Raw genomic sequence first — 17,326 nt, 5'->3', positions numbered from 1 at the left:
GTTTTAAGCCACTCAGTTTGAGGTACTTCATTACAGCAGCCCTAGGAAACTAATATAGTACTAATGGAGTCTTACATTACGTAAAAATAAACCACTTGGGTCTCAGAAAACCTGATAAGGCATGGCTTAGCAATTGTATGTGTCGAGAAATTATTATCTGTTTGAGCATATGAAACACTCAAAATGAGTCAATGCTGTGAATATGGATACCAAGAAAGTTAATGCAACCCTAAAAAGACTTCAAAGAAATGTACTACCTAGAAAAGTTGGCAGTGGCAGGTTTATTCTGCTCCATACTAGTGCTAGCGAGAGCTCACCAAGTGCTGCATGCAACTTTTCTGAAAGCAAAGCACTAAAGAAATGATTGAAGATCTAGGAATACTTGGCCTAGCAGGGGAAAGCTTAGGAAGACAGCTACCTTCAAATATCTAAAAGGTTCTCAGAAAACAGGCACAGAGTAGGTGCTTACTGAAGGCAAGAACAGACGAAGGATCAGTCTAGCTTTGTGTAATACCATTCAACTGAACTAGGACCAACAAGGGAGGCACAGGACACAAATTTAGGCCAAATGTAAGACCTATCTAGCTAATGAAAATAAAATAAACTTTAAAAGTATGTTGAATGAAGCAACCCAAGTGTCCATCAACGGATAAATGGATGAATATACTGTGGTATATCTATCCAATGGACTATTGTTTGGCCATAAAAAGGAATGAAGCACTGCCACAGGTTACAACATGGATGAACCTCAGAAACAAAGCCAGACACACAATGTCACACGCTGTATGGTTCCATTTATATAAAATATCCAACCTAGGTAAATCCATAGAGACAGAAAGCAGATTAGTGGTTTCCAGGGGCTGAAAGAAGGGGAGGAATGGGGTGTGACTGCTTAACAGGTACAGGGTTTTCTTTTGGGAAAATGAAAATGTTTTGGAACTAGATAGAGGTAGTGATCACACAACACTGTGAACGCAGCAATACTAAGTGCCACTGCATTCTTCACTTTAAGATGGTTAATTTTGTCATGTGAATTTCACCTCGATACTTTTTAAAAAAATGAAAAAAAGTATATTGAAAAGGAAGGCTAGCATCTGCTCAGGCTAAGCAAATCTGAATGTAGAATCTAGCAAACTCTGCATCAGAAAACAAGCACAGGAAAATCAGAGCAGAGAACTCCAAAAGGCCCTTCGTGGTAAAAACCCGTCATCTACTGGAGGGTAACCCATGACTAGATACAGATGTTTAAGACTTTCCATCACAGTCCCAAGGTTCTCTTCCTGTACAGCTTATGATTACTGCCTTAAGAGACCACAACTATCTTCATGTTTTCAACTTATGCAGAAACAAGACACTGTCCCATGTAGCCTGGCAACACTTGCACTGTCTCTAACCTACTTTTTAAATCAATAATCCGTCAGCCACAGCCATTTTGAAATTGCAACACACAATGATCACAAGTTCAGTATTTCCCTTCTCCCTTGAAGGCCAGAGTCCTATATGGTACCGATGTTCCGTTACAAAAGATTTTAACAATTTTACAACTGAGGATAATGTGAGAAACACTAGGGGTGCCCCACAGTAGGACTAGAAGTCATTTCAGTGCCTTCCTCATGAGGGGTCTTCAAGTAATTTTGTCGAACAAACTAAACTCCGCCACAGGGCTCCTGCCCCCGACAGCGTCACAAGTAAATGTTTTCTTATCAAGTATGGATTCAAGTATGGCAATGTTAGTGAGGAAAAGTTTAACTTGGTTTGCAATCTTAGTTCTATTAAGGAAAAACCAAAACAAACAAACTAACGCTTTATTTTTGGTGAATTACATAATACAGGATCCCCTGGGGGTTCAGCTCACTAGCCATACAGACTTGGCCACCTTAAGTAAAAAACCACATCCTTAAAATAAATATATATTAAGATAATTATTCTCTAACTTGGATAAGTCTTGTCTCTATCATCAGTGTGAAAAAGGGTTCTATTCACTTAGGAACTTACACATATACTGGAGTTTTCATTTCTGTATTTATCTGCACTTCCTATGTGCAGAGGATGCCAGAGAGTATATTCCTAATAATCAGCAATTTGTATACTGTTAAATTGCCGTGAACCTGAAAAAACTTAACTGATTTTTTTTAAGGTATCTGAGAAGAGAGACATGTCTAAAACCCTGAGAACAAAACCGTCCCAGCTTTCTTTCTTGTAACACTGGCAAGAGGAGCCAGAAAAAGAGCCAGCTCTCATACCCCAAGTCAATTCTGTAAAGTACTCAAGCCAATGGCAACTCAGGGCTAAATGAGAGATTTATCATGTGAGGATGAGACTGGCATAGTAAGAGGCAAGTACTTTACCATCAACCTTGACAACATATTTAAAGTCCCCACTAGTCAAACATTAGGAAAGTCTGGTGATTTTGTCCATATGGATATTCACAAATGCCTATTTTTGCCCACAGACATCAATTTTATATAATCCATGTAATGCTAAACTATTTTTACAAATAAGGAAATGTCCTGTTCGTTGCTATGTCCCTAGTCCCTAGCAAAGTGCCTAGGATATAGTAGGGGTTTAATAAACTATTATTAAATGAAAGTAACATATGACTGAGACACAGCAACCCAGAACTTAAGACCCAGTTAAGCATAATCCTGCAAAATAGACCCTTTGGAAAACCCTGTGGTAATTACAATGATCCTGTCCATCGCACGACTGATTTTGGAGCTACCTTGGAACTATCTCTAAAAAGATGCAGCTTTTTCCTCCTACTAGGAAAGCCCAGGAACATCATAAATAGAATTAAGAGATTCCCCACTCATTACCAGCAACTGAAAATGGACTGCAAAAGAGTGGGCTGAGTCCCACCGTCAAGGTCCCTGTGAGGAATGGCGAAGAGCAGTATCACCAACCAGGATGCTCTGAACGTCCAGTTATTCCAGACGGTCATGTTCTGAGCAGCAACATGGCCTGAGCAGCTAAGCTAGGAAGGCTTTTCCCCGGGAAGAGTAGTTGATAACCTTGGTAAATGCCTGCCTAACATGCTCCCATCTTGAGGACAAGAAAATGAAGGGAAAAAGTACTTCAAAATGCATGTGTTCGTTCACTCATTTAAAAAAGGGTCATAAACAATAAAAGATAACCTGATGTATTAAAGCACTACCAGTAACATCAGCAGCATTTACTGGAAAGTTTCCGATCTACTAGCTGTACACTTTCCTTTCACTTTCTCTCACCAGGAATGGAATCCTAAGACCGGCTGACTTTCTAAGAAGTAATTCAGTTTTCACTGAACTTGACCTGATGAGCTAGATGCTTAAAAAGTCTCAAAGGCAGCATCGGCTCATGAAGCAAGGTGATTCCCCTGGAGTGTACAACTGGATTGATGAGTCACACTAAATATATATACTTTTGCTTTCTTTTCGCACCTGCTGATGCAAATCTTAGGATGAGACTGACGTAAAAAGAATTCGCTATAACAGCTAATTCTCACTTATGTGTTCCATATTTTTAAAAAAATCTACATCCTACTTTGCTAATTATCAAAGATATACTAAATAAGGCAAGGAACATTTTATACCTATCAAATTAGTTAAAAATAAATTAATGATAATGCCCAAATGCTGCAAAGGCAGTGGTAAAACTGGTACTTAAGTTGAGATAATCCATTAAGAAAGTAATGAGGCAACATGAATCATGTCCACATTGTATTTATGCACTTAGATATGTACTGTTGATAAGAAATATTTGAAATAATAAATAATTTAAGCAGGAAAACATTCATCACAATTTTCTAGTAAAGGGATAGTGAAATTGCCTAAAATGTCCAATGAGAGGAATGGTTAAATTTGTGTTTAAAAGTTTTGGTACTGGGCTTCCCTGGTGGCGCAGTGGTTGAGGGTCCACCTGCTGATGCAGGGGACGCGGGTTCGTGCCCCGGTCCGGGAGGATCCCACATGCCGCGGAGCGGCTGGGCCCGTGAGCCATGGCCGCTGGGCCTGCGCGTCCGGAGCCTGTGCCCCGCAACGGGAGAGGCCGCAGCAGTGAGAAGCCCGCGTACCACAAAGAAATAAAAAGAAAAAAAAAAAAAAGTTTTGGTACTGAAAATTAACTAGCAACAGAGACAGATGCTCAGAAAAAGACAAACATGATACAAAAGTGTATCTTCATTATGACTGAAACCACATAAAAAATACATATGGATATGCAAAAGAACAAGGGTATACACAACAATGGTGGTAGCCCTTTGTAGTTCTTGACTTCCTGTTAAATTTTGTGAAATGATATATTATCTTACAATTAAAATAAAAACCCATGAGAACTTTAAAATATTTTTCTAAAACTAGCCTGTGTATCAATCCTTCTCAGTGAAAAGATCTAAAGATAAAATCTGGTTGTAAAACTGGCCTATGAGTTAAAAAATAAGTAAATAACAAGTTCCCTATTCTTACTCTCTTCTCACCCAGATCCTTACAAATCCTTGGACCGGATAAATTTGGAAAGTGAGGCATATTACAGTCCTGTATTGGTGAGGCAGACTTCACATTATCATTTTACAGGTTCCAGGACAATCTACAATAAGTCCTGTTTAACCTTGGCCAGCCCAGAGTTGGCTAGAAGTACTTGATCACAAAACCCTCTTTGCCTGGAAGACCTTCAAACATTCCTCTCCGCACAGTTTGGGAAATGCTGCTTGGGTCCATGATGCTCAGAGGGGGCGACAGAGGGAAGGCATCTTAATTACCAGTAAGGTGCTTCCAGACTATGTGCTCCCCAGATGGGAGTCACCAACGAGAGACTGCCTTATCCCTCAGGTGTCTGTACTAAGGACGAGAAAACACTTGAGAACTACTCCTCTGGGCTGCTACTTAGAAACAATGGAATCCCATACAAATCAAATAAGCCCTTTATGGTAAAGGTTTGGGAGGTTTTCTGGCCCCTGCAAAAGGGGTTCTGATCCAGTCCAAAGGTAACAGCAGTTTCTACAAAGGAAAGTTATCTATTCTCTGTAATTAAGAAGTGGCAACCAAAGATATGAGTAACCCATATGGAAACCAGTCAGCTTCTCTTTTAGATATAAATATATACTGTTCATGATGTGAAAAATAAAGCATGTATCTTTTTGAAGTCTGGATATTTTCTTAAATACATGTGTGCAGGGTGTCACCACAGGGCATATACCAAATATCGACTTCCCAGAGCTAAGAGAGGAGCAAGCTCCCCCCGACACACACAGACACACACACACACACACACGCACACACGCACAGACACACACACACTTCTTGAGCATGATACGATCGTCACCTCTGGTCGAAGTGTAGCTTTCATGCAGACTTGGCAAAGAGGTCCATTTCGGGAGAACTGAAGGGGAAGGTGCCGAGTTCGATTTCGACATGTTGGCTCCTCACAAATCAACCAGCCCTGGAGAGACAAAGGATGCTTCAGTCCTATCACCGCCATCAACTAATACAAATAAAAACCATATCGTGATCAAGATAGACTCATTGTGATCAAGGTAGACTCATTTCATTCAAACCCTCCTTAGAGATTCTGAAACAGCTCTCTACCCTTCTTTCCTGACGTGTTAATTTGATCTATGCCCCAAACATAAAAGTTAGGAAACTCATAAAGTTAAAAAAAAAAACAAATCACATGAGACATTATTTTCTTTACTTAAAAGAAATCCCCAACCCCACCAAATACATCAAAACCTCCAAATAAAAACTCGTATGATTACATGCAGAATGTAAACTGATGGGTTTACAGGAAATTATAATCTAAATAGGAATAAGGTCTAAAAGCTTTACACAAAGCCTAAAAGCAATTCACTATGGGCTGGCTTTAAGAAGCAAGTTGTATGGTACCAACTAAAACAACACAGAGAAGGGAGGGATTCATGTAGCTTCTACCTATCTGAGACATATAACTACTACCATACCAAAATACCCTGAACTAGAAAAGAGAATCAGTGGTTCTGAGTCATAGGCAACTGTTTGTTCCAATTCCTAGGGCTATTACCACATTTTCTTGATTTGAGGACATGGTTTTATTCACATTTTAATGTTTCTGAAACATTTATGTTTCCTCCAAAAAAGCTGTTAAGAGTGCAGCTCACAATCGATGGCCCCTCAGAATTAAAGACACAAGATACTTTGCTTTAGCCTGTTCTAGGTATGGGAGAGACAGAGGGATTGTGGGGCTGACAGCAGCAGCTGGTAACACATTTTAAATGTAGCCTATAAAACTGAACATGAGACTAGTTTTTTCTTGAAGTATCAACTTAGGCCTATTAATAAAGGAAACAGTAGCATTCAAGGAAACCATGTATGAAAAATGCAGGACTGAACCATCCCTTCATCATTCATTTGGGTTTGTGACACTATTTGCTACCTGAGGCTTTACACACTTGCGAATGTCTATCAGTTAATATTCACAACCATAGCTGTAATTCATTCAGTTCTTAACAAAAAATTTTAAAAAGCAAGCAGATAGGTCAATTACCATGTTTTGAGACAGTAAAGTATTAAGTACCAGAATACAACCCAGAAGTTAAAATTATTTTTTCATTTTTAAAATACAATGTTCAAAAGCTACAGTTCTTTTCAGATGTTTTTGAAACTTGATTCCATCAATTTACGACAACTTCATGACTCACCAGGTGAGCTGCCAACCAGGGAGATGCTAAATTGTCACCTCACCTGTTTCTAAAGCAAACACCCAACTCTATCTCTGACAGAGTTACTAACTAAATGTCCTTTCAAATCATATAGAAAACAGATAATATAATTTGTCTAGACTTCCTACCAGTTATAATTAACATTAAAGAGGTCTTTTCTTCTTTGTCACCTCTCTATTCAGTACTTATTTGGGTTTGTTTGTACTTACTATCTGTTAATCTCCCTTTACAAATGACAACAATAACTAGTGCTATTATGCATGGAAATTAAACATGCTGATAACTGTGTGAAGGGAACTGGGGCTGAAAAAAAATATTAGAAGCCTGTAACTCTTTATGCCTCTTGTTTTATTTTGGTAATTAAGCTTTTGGTCTTGGCGTATTTTAAATAAAACTCTTCTATGGGGGAAAGAGGCCTTAATCATATTCAATATATGCTTTGCTTCCATTCAGTTTTGTCAAGTACATTTGGTTAACCCTTTGTTCCCCCAGCAAATATTGACTGACTGTGCTAAATATACCTTTCAAGGAACATTTGAGCTGTTAAAAATAAATATGCCAGGCCTTTGAAAATATTCCATGATGGCGCAAATCTTACGTTACAAGATCTCACAGTGCATTTTGCCTCTCATAGGTGATAAAAACAAAGCAAAAGAAAATACTAACGTCGTATAAATTCCCTTGGAATTGCCACTCACAAGGACAAAATTAAACTTATTTTCATTTCCAATTTGGGAAATAACATGCCGCCCAAAGGTACATTGCCAAGTCAGTGGAAGGAAAGAAAATTTAATAATGTGTAGTTCTTTGGAAGTCCAACCTATAAAAATGTTTGGCTTTTAATAAAAAAACCCAGAACCACTCTAAGGATGTCTGCCATCCAAATATGTCATTTTATTATGCAATGCCACATTGTCATAACCAAGAGTAATACGGTCATTAAGTTTTCCGATGGCTACTTTAACCATGTTTGTAAGGAGAGGGTTCAAAAGAGGTGACTGCTGGCCTGTCCAATAGCAAAACAAACCTTTACCAAAACATGCAAAACTCTATGACCTGTTGCTTTAGTCTCAGCATCACTAATTCCTTGAAATCACTGTGTATGAAATTGTGTCAAATGCTGATTGGTTCTGATTGCTAAATTATATTTCTGAGGCCTCAACGAAAATGGTTTCTGTCTGCACATGCTAAAAAGGGATCGATTTCCACTTGTAACTGAGGTGTTCTTGGTAGCCGCACCTCAAACACAAACTGCTATTCATTTGCGTACATCTGTATTTTTAGAAGGATGCACACACAGAAATCACCCACACCCGGAAATGTGGTGCATAGGAGGCATTCAAAAATATCTTTTGAAGAAAATAAATGAATAAAATAGAAGCAATAAAATAAAAATGCACAGGAGCAGATTTATGGAAAACAAGGAAAGGGTCTAAAATTCACAGGAGAAAACAACTTCACAGTAGTTTTCATACTCTGGAATCAAATATATGATGGGTCTTTCTCCCATTCCCAATCAGTTACCAAATCTGTCCGCTGGCCTTATAGTCCCATTATCACCAACCTCACTCAAGCCCAGACCTCAAAACTGAACTACTGTAATAGCTCATGCCTGGTTTCCCTGACTCCATGCTCTCCCACATCCAACGCACAGACTTGCAGAGTGTAGCTTCCCAAGGCCTCTCCACTCCCATCCCCCAATGGTATACCTTCCATAGAGGATAAGAACACATGCTATGGTCCCATTCCTCCTTTCTCATCATTCTCTTACGCCAGCTCTTCGCCCCACAGTGGTGGTTTTCTCACTGTCCTCACCACTTTTTGCCTGTTGCCAACTCCTTGTCTCTGCTCATGCTGTATAACCTCTGCCTAAAATGCCCATTCCTTGAGCATCAACTTCTATTCCTCTCCCGTAAAATTTTCCCAGCCCTCAGGAACTTCTCCCTCTAGCCCAGCTGCCACTGAGCACACTCTGCTTTGCACTCTCCCTAACTGGATGGTCAGGCCCTCAGGGAATGACCCATTTTGGATCTGGTAGTGTCCCACCCAATATCAAGCACAAGCATTCACACTCAATCAAGAACACCGAGCTGAGGTTATGAAAAGGTTATGCACTTCAGTGTGGTCTCTCCCTTCCCATTTATTAATAGGTAATTTTGTATAAAGTTGCCAAACCTCTCTCTAAGCCTCAGTTTCCTCGTCTATAAAACAGGAGGTAATAATATTTACCCTATTAGAGTTGTTTACCCTATTAGAGTTGTTATATGAAAGCACGCACAAATGTTCAGTAAACGTCAAATACTGTTATTATCCTCCATATGCCTCCGGTACTGGGGAATGTCAGTGCTGTACTTACAGCTGACAATGCATTATTCAAAATGCACTATTCTAACCAGGAAAGAGCCTGGTCAGTTTCTGCCTGGTGTTATCCCAAAATGGAGAACTTAGGGATAACCCGTAAGATTAGGTGGAGCTGCTTCTCAATTTGATTGCAAAATAGTACAACTATGCAGAAGTGCTTTATTTTGGGATTTACAGAGATTTTCAAGAAACAACACAACACAGTACTGCAGTGACGTATGACTTAAACTGTAATGGCTCTCCAGGAGTGCGGTGACAGGGTTACAGGGCGAGGTCTGCCAGCATGCGTGCTGTTACAGAGTTCATCGTATCATTACTATTTTTCTAGAATGGCCATTAACTGCTCCTCTCCCCAAACTATATGCACTTTGAGAATACCAGACACTCTTTTCACCCAAAACCATTTATAAATGTTCTGGGGTTCCCGTGCAGTCACATTTTTCTGTCACAGAATTATCCCCAGTGTAAAACGGGTCTTCTTATAGACAGTGCACAGTATGGGCCCACAGCTGCTTTTGAAGAATGACATGTTGTGATTTGGGATTTCCAGAAATATCAAAAAACAAATTGCTTTCTGACCCACATTTGCACCCAAAACTGGGAGAAAATTTTCCTAAGATCTCCAGGGGAAGTTTTAAAAGGAACATAATTTTGCTTTTAAAGTTAAATCTTCTACACTGCAGCATGCTGGCATGTCAAAGAGTGATTATTAAGTCTCAGAGAGGTGCCAGGGTAGGAGACGAAAGAGCAAATCAGGAAAGATACACACATAAACTAGCTATTCACCAAAGTTAATACAAAAATATTTTTAACAAAATTATCAAACAAAACAAGTGGAAAGTGCCTCGTCGGTCAATGTAAGAATTTTAAATATTATTAAAATTGATTTTTAAAGTAAGACATCTCTTTAAGTGAACAGTCACATGTCATTTCATCCAAGTTATTTGAAACTTATTGATCTTATCATCTGTGCAAGGACCAGACTCTGCCATCAGTTTGCTGAAAAGATAATGGAGCATTCCCAAACTGTTATGATAGGTTAGATGCAAACAGTGGTCCTCATTTAGACACAGAGAATAGCACTACAAGTGGAAAAATTCCAACCTCAGCAATTGTATATTACAGGATAAATTAGCAAGTTGTTCTGCTTTGCCTCGCATCAAATTCAATACCCTAGGCTTGTTATTTTAATTTGCAATCAGAAGCTGAGCATCAGAAGATGTACCTGAGGTACATTAAAGAGCCCCATGCAAGCCATCTTCTCCTGCTATACTGTGAGCAGAGAAAGCCAACAATTACCAGCAATTTTATTTTACCACTGTAGGACAATACTAGAACAGTTAAAACTGTCTCCGTACAAGCAACCAGGGAAAATATACTTGAAATGACTTTATACGGAAAATTACATTTTGGGGGAAAAAGTTCAATGGAGGACATGTATCTTTCTGTATGGGCAGCTAAAATCTCTCCTAGTATATTCAAGCCTATTCTATAAAATACTCTCCCTATTCATCCAACTCAAAAGCAAGCTACATTCTTAGGCTGTAATAGGTCACAACTAAGTACACAGTACCTTGCTTCAGGAATAATTTTGCTTTGTCTGTCAATTGTCAACAAAGCACAAAGAGCTCATGCAACCCAGCCATGTACTGTGGATGACAGAGATCTAACAAAATACAAATAGTAAGAATACAAGATTTCTGAGCCGCCCTGTTTTCACTTTACACGAGGAACTGAAAGCATTTTCCTCTCCACATTCCATTAATCTCTATTGTATTACAAATCTTTTCATAAAAGACTCTTTTTTTCCCCTATGTGAAGCTACAAGTGACTTGGGGATGTAATATTCCAACCATGATGAATGTCCGACTTTCCAACATGAATGGTTATAAATGGATGTGTCAGTTAAGGCATACAGTCATTTCAACAAGGAAAAAAGAAAGAATCAAATGGAATGAGATGGAAAAATGGCTACTCTGATGCTCACATTAATATTTTAGTGATGAGGCCTCTAAGAAAAATTGTTCATTACTTCCAACACGGCTCCGGCCTCTCAACTCCTCGCTCGAAAAAACATCACCTTAGGTATGTACACATACTAACAAATAAACTTCAAAAGTTAACTCAAGGCTTAGTTTCATCAATATGTACACAGAAAAAAAGACTGGAAGGAAATACTCTAAAAAGCCATCTGTGGTTATCTCTAGGTAGTTTCTTCTGTTTCTGTATTTTGTAAAATTTCTACAAGTGTATATTGTTTTTTAATCAGAAAACTATTAAATGGGGGGTGGGGGAAGAGACAGTTTTGCCAAGAGTGTTCAATATAAGTGAATTACTAACACATCTGAAAAATATTTTGCGCTTTAACATGTGTTTGGTTGTTTCCAAAATGATTTTTCAGAGAATGGGCTTATGGGAAAAAAAGGCACATAAAAAACATTTTCTTAAAAATTTTTTTTTACTCTCAGAAATTTCAAGAGTAGGTCGATTTAAGCACATAAGCAGTTTCCAAATAGAAAGTGGCAGGGCATGCATTATTAGTATTACAATCATATATGAAATTAAGCTACTCACTAAAATGCACACAGCCTTCTATGGAATATGATTTGATCTCCAAGGGTAGGTAATAAATCAGTTTTAAAGAGAGGTGCTTTGTTCCTCAGGCCTCTTCCCCTGTCTTTATTCAGTGTACGAATGGATCAGCTTAGATGTCCAGGGTAGGGATCAAATAAAAAATTCAATCAGGAGGGCATGCCTAGAAACTTATTACTAGCAGAGCTTCTTTGCTTTGCTCAAGTCTAGCTAAAAGTAATTTTTATTGTTCGTTTGTTTCCAGGCTATTTATCGGCATGGTTTAATATGATATACCTTTGGGTACTGAACAACAAATGTTCAAACTGAACTATCTATGCAGTTGCCTCAAAGGGCATCTTAAAATCAGAATGGACTTCAAACCATCACCAGGCAGTGTTTGTTCATTTAACTTTAATTATTTTCTCCTTGAGAATGGTACTAATGAAACTGAATATCTTTCATGGTTTCGAAGGACCGTCTGAATAGTCTGTAAACAGAACTAAGGGTAGACGAGAGATCTGGCTGAGCCAGGGGGTTGCTAGGTGATGTAGAATGTAAACCCACAAACTTGTTAAGGTTTGCTTTGCTTTCATGCCACTTTCACACACTCTCAAAAGTTTTGAGAATTGATTTTTCAGGTGGCCATTAAAAAAAAAAGAAGAGAACCCCCCCTCCGAAATACTCCCCCAAATGCTCTGCCAGATTCGGAAGAGTTGAAATCCATCTGACCTTTGGCTGTAACCTGGGAAACTTTTGCTTTTACGTAAATGTAGGATCGTGTATTTTATGAATGCCATCACCAAAGAAGCAAATCCACAAAAGTGGATTTCCAAATTTCAAAACGACATGTCTAATCTTTTCTTATTCAACTTGGAATAAAATAAAGATTTCTTTCCAGAAAAAAAACCCTGTGACCACAGCTTAGAGGGATTTGGGGCACAAAACCCACAACCCCATGGCAAATACCTCAGCACAGATTACCGTCGTGACAGACCTCTCGGTTTAGCCCCTGGAGGCTCTCTTCTGGCCTATACACCAGGTCTCACTGACTGTAAGGCTTCTCCCTGCTGCCCCTCCCCCAAGCTCCTTTTTAAGTAGCTGATCAGAGATTGTCCAGTAAGAGCACTTTATTAGATCATCAGGCAGAGGGGTTCACAAGTACTGAGAGCAATGGGCTCAAATGCGGCACATCAGTTTTAATAGACCAGGGGCTACTAGTAAACTGCAGATACTGCTGAGAACTTTCCATGCACTGAACTCTTGAAAAAGCACCGTCTCTCCAGCTTAAATGCAGCTGCCTCTTTCAATGCCGCAAATGGGTAAATTTGACAAAAAAGCCACCATTAAGACTACATGAAAGGCTCAAGACAACATCCTTTCAATGCTTTGTACTTCAGTAATCAGATGTACTTACTCACCCCCTCCCCCAAACCCGATCAAGAACTATTTCTGAATGGTAGGAAATAATTCCACTTTGTACATCTTTTAGTTAATCAAGACTTTCTATTCAGCAATTTGACCTTTTGTTCAAAACAGGATTATCAGTTTTTTCGCCAGTTACCAAGGGCGACTCGCATGGTGAACATAATTGCAATAATTTGCAAAACACCATGGCAACCCACATTACAACTAGGTAAATACTGGGCTTTTGTGCTACATTGTTATTTTCAGAGATGCTGAAGTCAAAGAACGAATGACAAATGAACACAAAATTTATATTTGCTTTGTCTCAAAAGAGAAGAAAATTGATAACAAGAATTGGGGGGAAACGGACTACAGCTGTAATTTCTAACTTGATTAATTAGGATGGTAACAGTCCTTAACAGTATATTCAACAAACAGCCCTGACTTCTTCTCTCCACCCACCTCTCTCTATACCACTACCAGTATCCACCCCCATCCCAGACAAATTTTTTCAGCTTGGAGAACAAACATCCCCCATTTGCTCTTTTCTTCAACTTAATGGAATCCTTAATTGCAGGATATTGTTCTCCTGCTCTTCACGGCAATGAAAACGGAGAGAAAGGAGGAGAGTGCCAGGGCAGACAGGGAGCTACAGTCATTTTTTTCCTGCCTCTTTTGGACACCCCAGGCCCAATGATGAGACGGCATTTTTCTGGTATCAGCAGCTGTTTCGTAGCAGACAATAAAGTAAAAACTATTTAGCTTTGCAGAAAAGCCACTTCTTTCCTCTTGGCAATACAAGGTAAGTCTACATGGCGAGATGAAGTTTCATAATTTAAATGCCAGAACGTAAGATGAGAAAATAATGATAATAAAAAAAATACATTTTTCCTGTAAAGAAATTATTAGCTGTGGTTCTGTCCAAAAAGCTGTTGAAATGCATGTGTTTGCTATCTGGGGAAGATGTTTGACAATACCACCCATGTGCTGAAAGCCACTTTATACTCAGAGAGCCCAATTCACAAAACAATTTAAAAACAGAAACTCAGTACTCAGAAATTAACACAGAAATCAAAATCATATTCTTTGTAAACATGGTCTGGAAAATAGTATTATCATCCTTTCTGTAATAAATGTGACGATTAGGAAAGTTATATCAGAATTGTTTTACTTAGGTATGAAAGGCAGGTTCTACTTTATAGTAAAGGAGCAGTTTTTTCTAAGAGGCACAAATTCTGCTGTAACACCTAGCTTTTTGGAAATTATCAAAATTGACTTTCCCATGTAAAATGTAATGTTTGGGAACGAGAAAAGAAAAATACACAGAAAGGGTTTACAGAAGTTATACAGCCGAGATCGCGAAAAACAAGAAGCACCAGATGCACTCTCAACACAGCCCAGCCTGCTTTCCTCCATCTGCTTATTACAAGGCAGAGCAAAAGCAGTCTCTCAAATGATCTGCATATACAGTCCTCCTAACTTTTGAAAAATCAAATGAACGTGATACTGTAATGGGTCCATTCTTATTTTGTCAGGTCTGAAAACTCCCAGATAGATTTCTAAGATTCAGCTTAGAGAGATCACAATATAACATTCTTCAGAATATGCCTCTGAAATTACAGATACTGTGATTTCTCCTGATAAGTAAAAATCGAAAGAATGTGACACGTTAACTCCTTCTCAGTCAGTGACAACCTCTTTATACTTGGAAAATATATTTTATTTTCTGGCTTAGTTCATTCTAAATTTACCATACCTATATTAAGTGCATTCCTACCTAAAGCCCAAATGTTAAGAGGAAATGGATTCTTCAATGCCAAATGATAAAGGGTTCAACAAGCTGTATTTTTTGATCAAATAGACTTGACGACAGATCATAAAGTGGGCCTAAAATCGTCATGACACTTGAACTTCTTTAAGAAACCCTATTTATAAATGAAATATTTTAGAATCTATCTGGAATTTCTTCACTTATAATATTTTACTTAGTATACTTGTTCCCTCCTGTCCCAACCTTTTGTAGCTTCTATGGCTTTTGTGGTTCCCGTGGGGTTTTTTTCCCTTTTCTCCTCTTTTTTTTTTCTTTTTTCTCAACTGGATAGGATGCTTCTTGACTTCTATTTGTGAACTGCAACATCCAACCCTCTATAACGTCAATAAATTACCCAAATCAAGAATGGCAAATACCAAGCAGGTGGACTGCATTCCATCTCCAGCTCCATCCCCACAGGCGATATAGGATGAAAACTGGTACTCAAAATGAAACCCACCTGCTATCCCTGCCCTGAATCCTGCTTGCTCTAGAATTCTCAACTCTGGCTGCACAGTGGAATCACTAGGGGAACATTACAAAACAGATTGCTGGGCGCCACCCCAGAGTTTCTGACTCAGTCGGTCTTGGGGGGGTGCCTGAGAATGTGCATCTCTAACAAGCTCCCAGGAGATACTACTGCTGCTGCTGGTCCCAGGACCATGCTTTGGGAACCACCAGTCTGGGGGTATAGAATGGGCATCAGGATTTTAAAAATCTCCCCAAGTGATGCCAATGTGTGGCTCTGGTTGAGATTCACTGTCTGTGTGATTCTCATTCTCTACTGTTCTAAGGGAACTACTGGTTATTATCTTCGGAAGAATGAAGTTTATAAACAGAACTGTACTAAAAAACTCCGCCCTCTCAACTCTTTCTCCTTCAACATTTACTCTTTCTTTAGATACTATTGATGTGAGTCTCTCTTTTACTCTTTCGAAGTTCTCCATGTGCCACTAGAATTCTTAGCAAAGCCTCATACTGGACGTAATTCTATTAGAAGAACTGACCAATTCCTACCTGGTTTATAACATGTATGTAGCTTAGTAACATTCTTCCCTTAAACAAACCAATAAACAAACCCTTACTCTAGCACTGACAATACAGTCCCTATGATATGAAGCGTGCTTCACTTAGGAACACAGAATTTTAGGAGTGCTGGTGAAAACTGTGTCTCTGAAAGCAAGTGCAATTCCATTTTTGACTTTGACAAGTAATATGAAATATATTTGAACCCTAAATTTTAAAGTTGGAAGGAACTTTAGAGCTCTAGTCTAATCCTTCACATTCTATCTGAAGAAAATGAGGCCCAGGAAAAATAGACTCCTTGTACACTGTCACAGCAATAAACTGCAGGGCCACCTGGGTCTCTGAACTTCTAGTCCAGTGCTCTTTGCTCTCTGTACCTACTCTGCTTAGTGCATGAGCCAAGAGCCATACGTGGTTCCTGAGTACTTGAAACATGGCTAGTCCAAATTGCACTGTGCTTTAAGTGTAAAATATACAGCGAATTTCAAAGACTTAGTCCAAAATAGGCAATATAAAGTATCCAACTGATATTTTAAATATTCATTAGATGGAAATAATTTGAATATAATGGGTTAAGTAAAATCTATTACACTACAACTATCTCTCCCTTTGTTTTTAAAAATACAAGAAATGTATCATATACACTGTGCTAAATCTTGCTTTTCTCCACTTAAAAGTAGAGGAAATTATACCCTCTAAGCATAGATAGACCATCAACGTTCTTATTAATGGCGGCACAGAATTCTCTTGTATGATTATAATAATTCAATAAATCAGTCCTCTTTTGACCAACAATTAGGTTGTTTTTGGTCTCTTACTATTACCAGTAATGTTGCAAGGAATATTCTTGTACAGTACCTTTGACAACATCTGCAAGTCCTGCATATCTGTAAGGAGACATACCCAAATTGGAATTGCTGAGTCAAAAGGTATATTCATTTAAAATTCTGAAAGATGTCACCAAGCTGTGGTCCAAATAAGGCGTACCAGTTTCCACACTGCCCAGCAGTGCATTCGAGTACTCCTTTCCCCGCACCCTTGCCTACTGATAGGGCTCCCTATTATATAACTTTTGGATCTCTGTCATTCAGATAGGTGAAAAAAGGTATTCGTTTGGACTTCTGAACTTAAAGAGTGAGCTTGAACATCTCTACCTATGTTTATAAGCCATTTGCATTTCTTCCTCTATGAACTGCTTGTTCCTGTCCTTTACCAATTGATTTTTCTACTAGGTTATTGGTCTTTTTCTCCTTGATTTGCAAGACTGCTTTATATGTGAAGGAAATTCGCCCTTTATGTGCTACGCAGGCAGCTATTATTTTCCCTTGTTCATCATTTCTCTTTTGACTTTATGGGGTGTGTCTGTATATGTAACTTCTGCCCTGCAGAAATTTTTAGTTTTTAATTTGTAGTCAAATTTATTGATAGTTTTCCTCTTTGGAGTCTGATTTTTGTGTTGTTTCAAAAAGTCTTCCCAACTC

At 38.7% G+C, this 17,326-nt stretch overlaps 1 protein-coding gene across 1 annotated transcript in view; it reads right to left on the bottom strand.

Annotated features, from left to right (window-relative positions):
* The window catches only part of POLA1 (DNA polymerase alpha 1, catalytic subunit), a 303,995-nt gene that overhangs the window by 95,790 nt on the left and 190,879 nt on the right, over positions 1–17,326 (bottom strand). Inside the window, exon 35 of the mRNA XM_082864756.1 lies at positions 5,299–5,415. Within this exon, the coding sequence (XP_082720882.1) occupies positions 5,299–5,415 (117 nt within the window). The remainder of the gene's footprint in view (positions 1–5,298; positions 5,416–17,326) is intronic.

Source organism: Leucopleurus acutus (genome assembly GCF_964270905.1).
Source record: "Leucopleurus acutus genome assembly, chromosome: X".
NCBI lineage: Eukaryota > Metazoa > Chordata > Mammalia > Artiodactyla > Delphinidae > Leucopleurus > Leucopleurus acutus.
The sequence above is the reverse complement of the archived record's forward strand: the minus strand, read 5'-3'. Positions and strand labels throughout refer to the sequence as shown.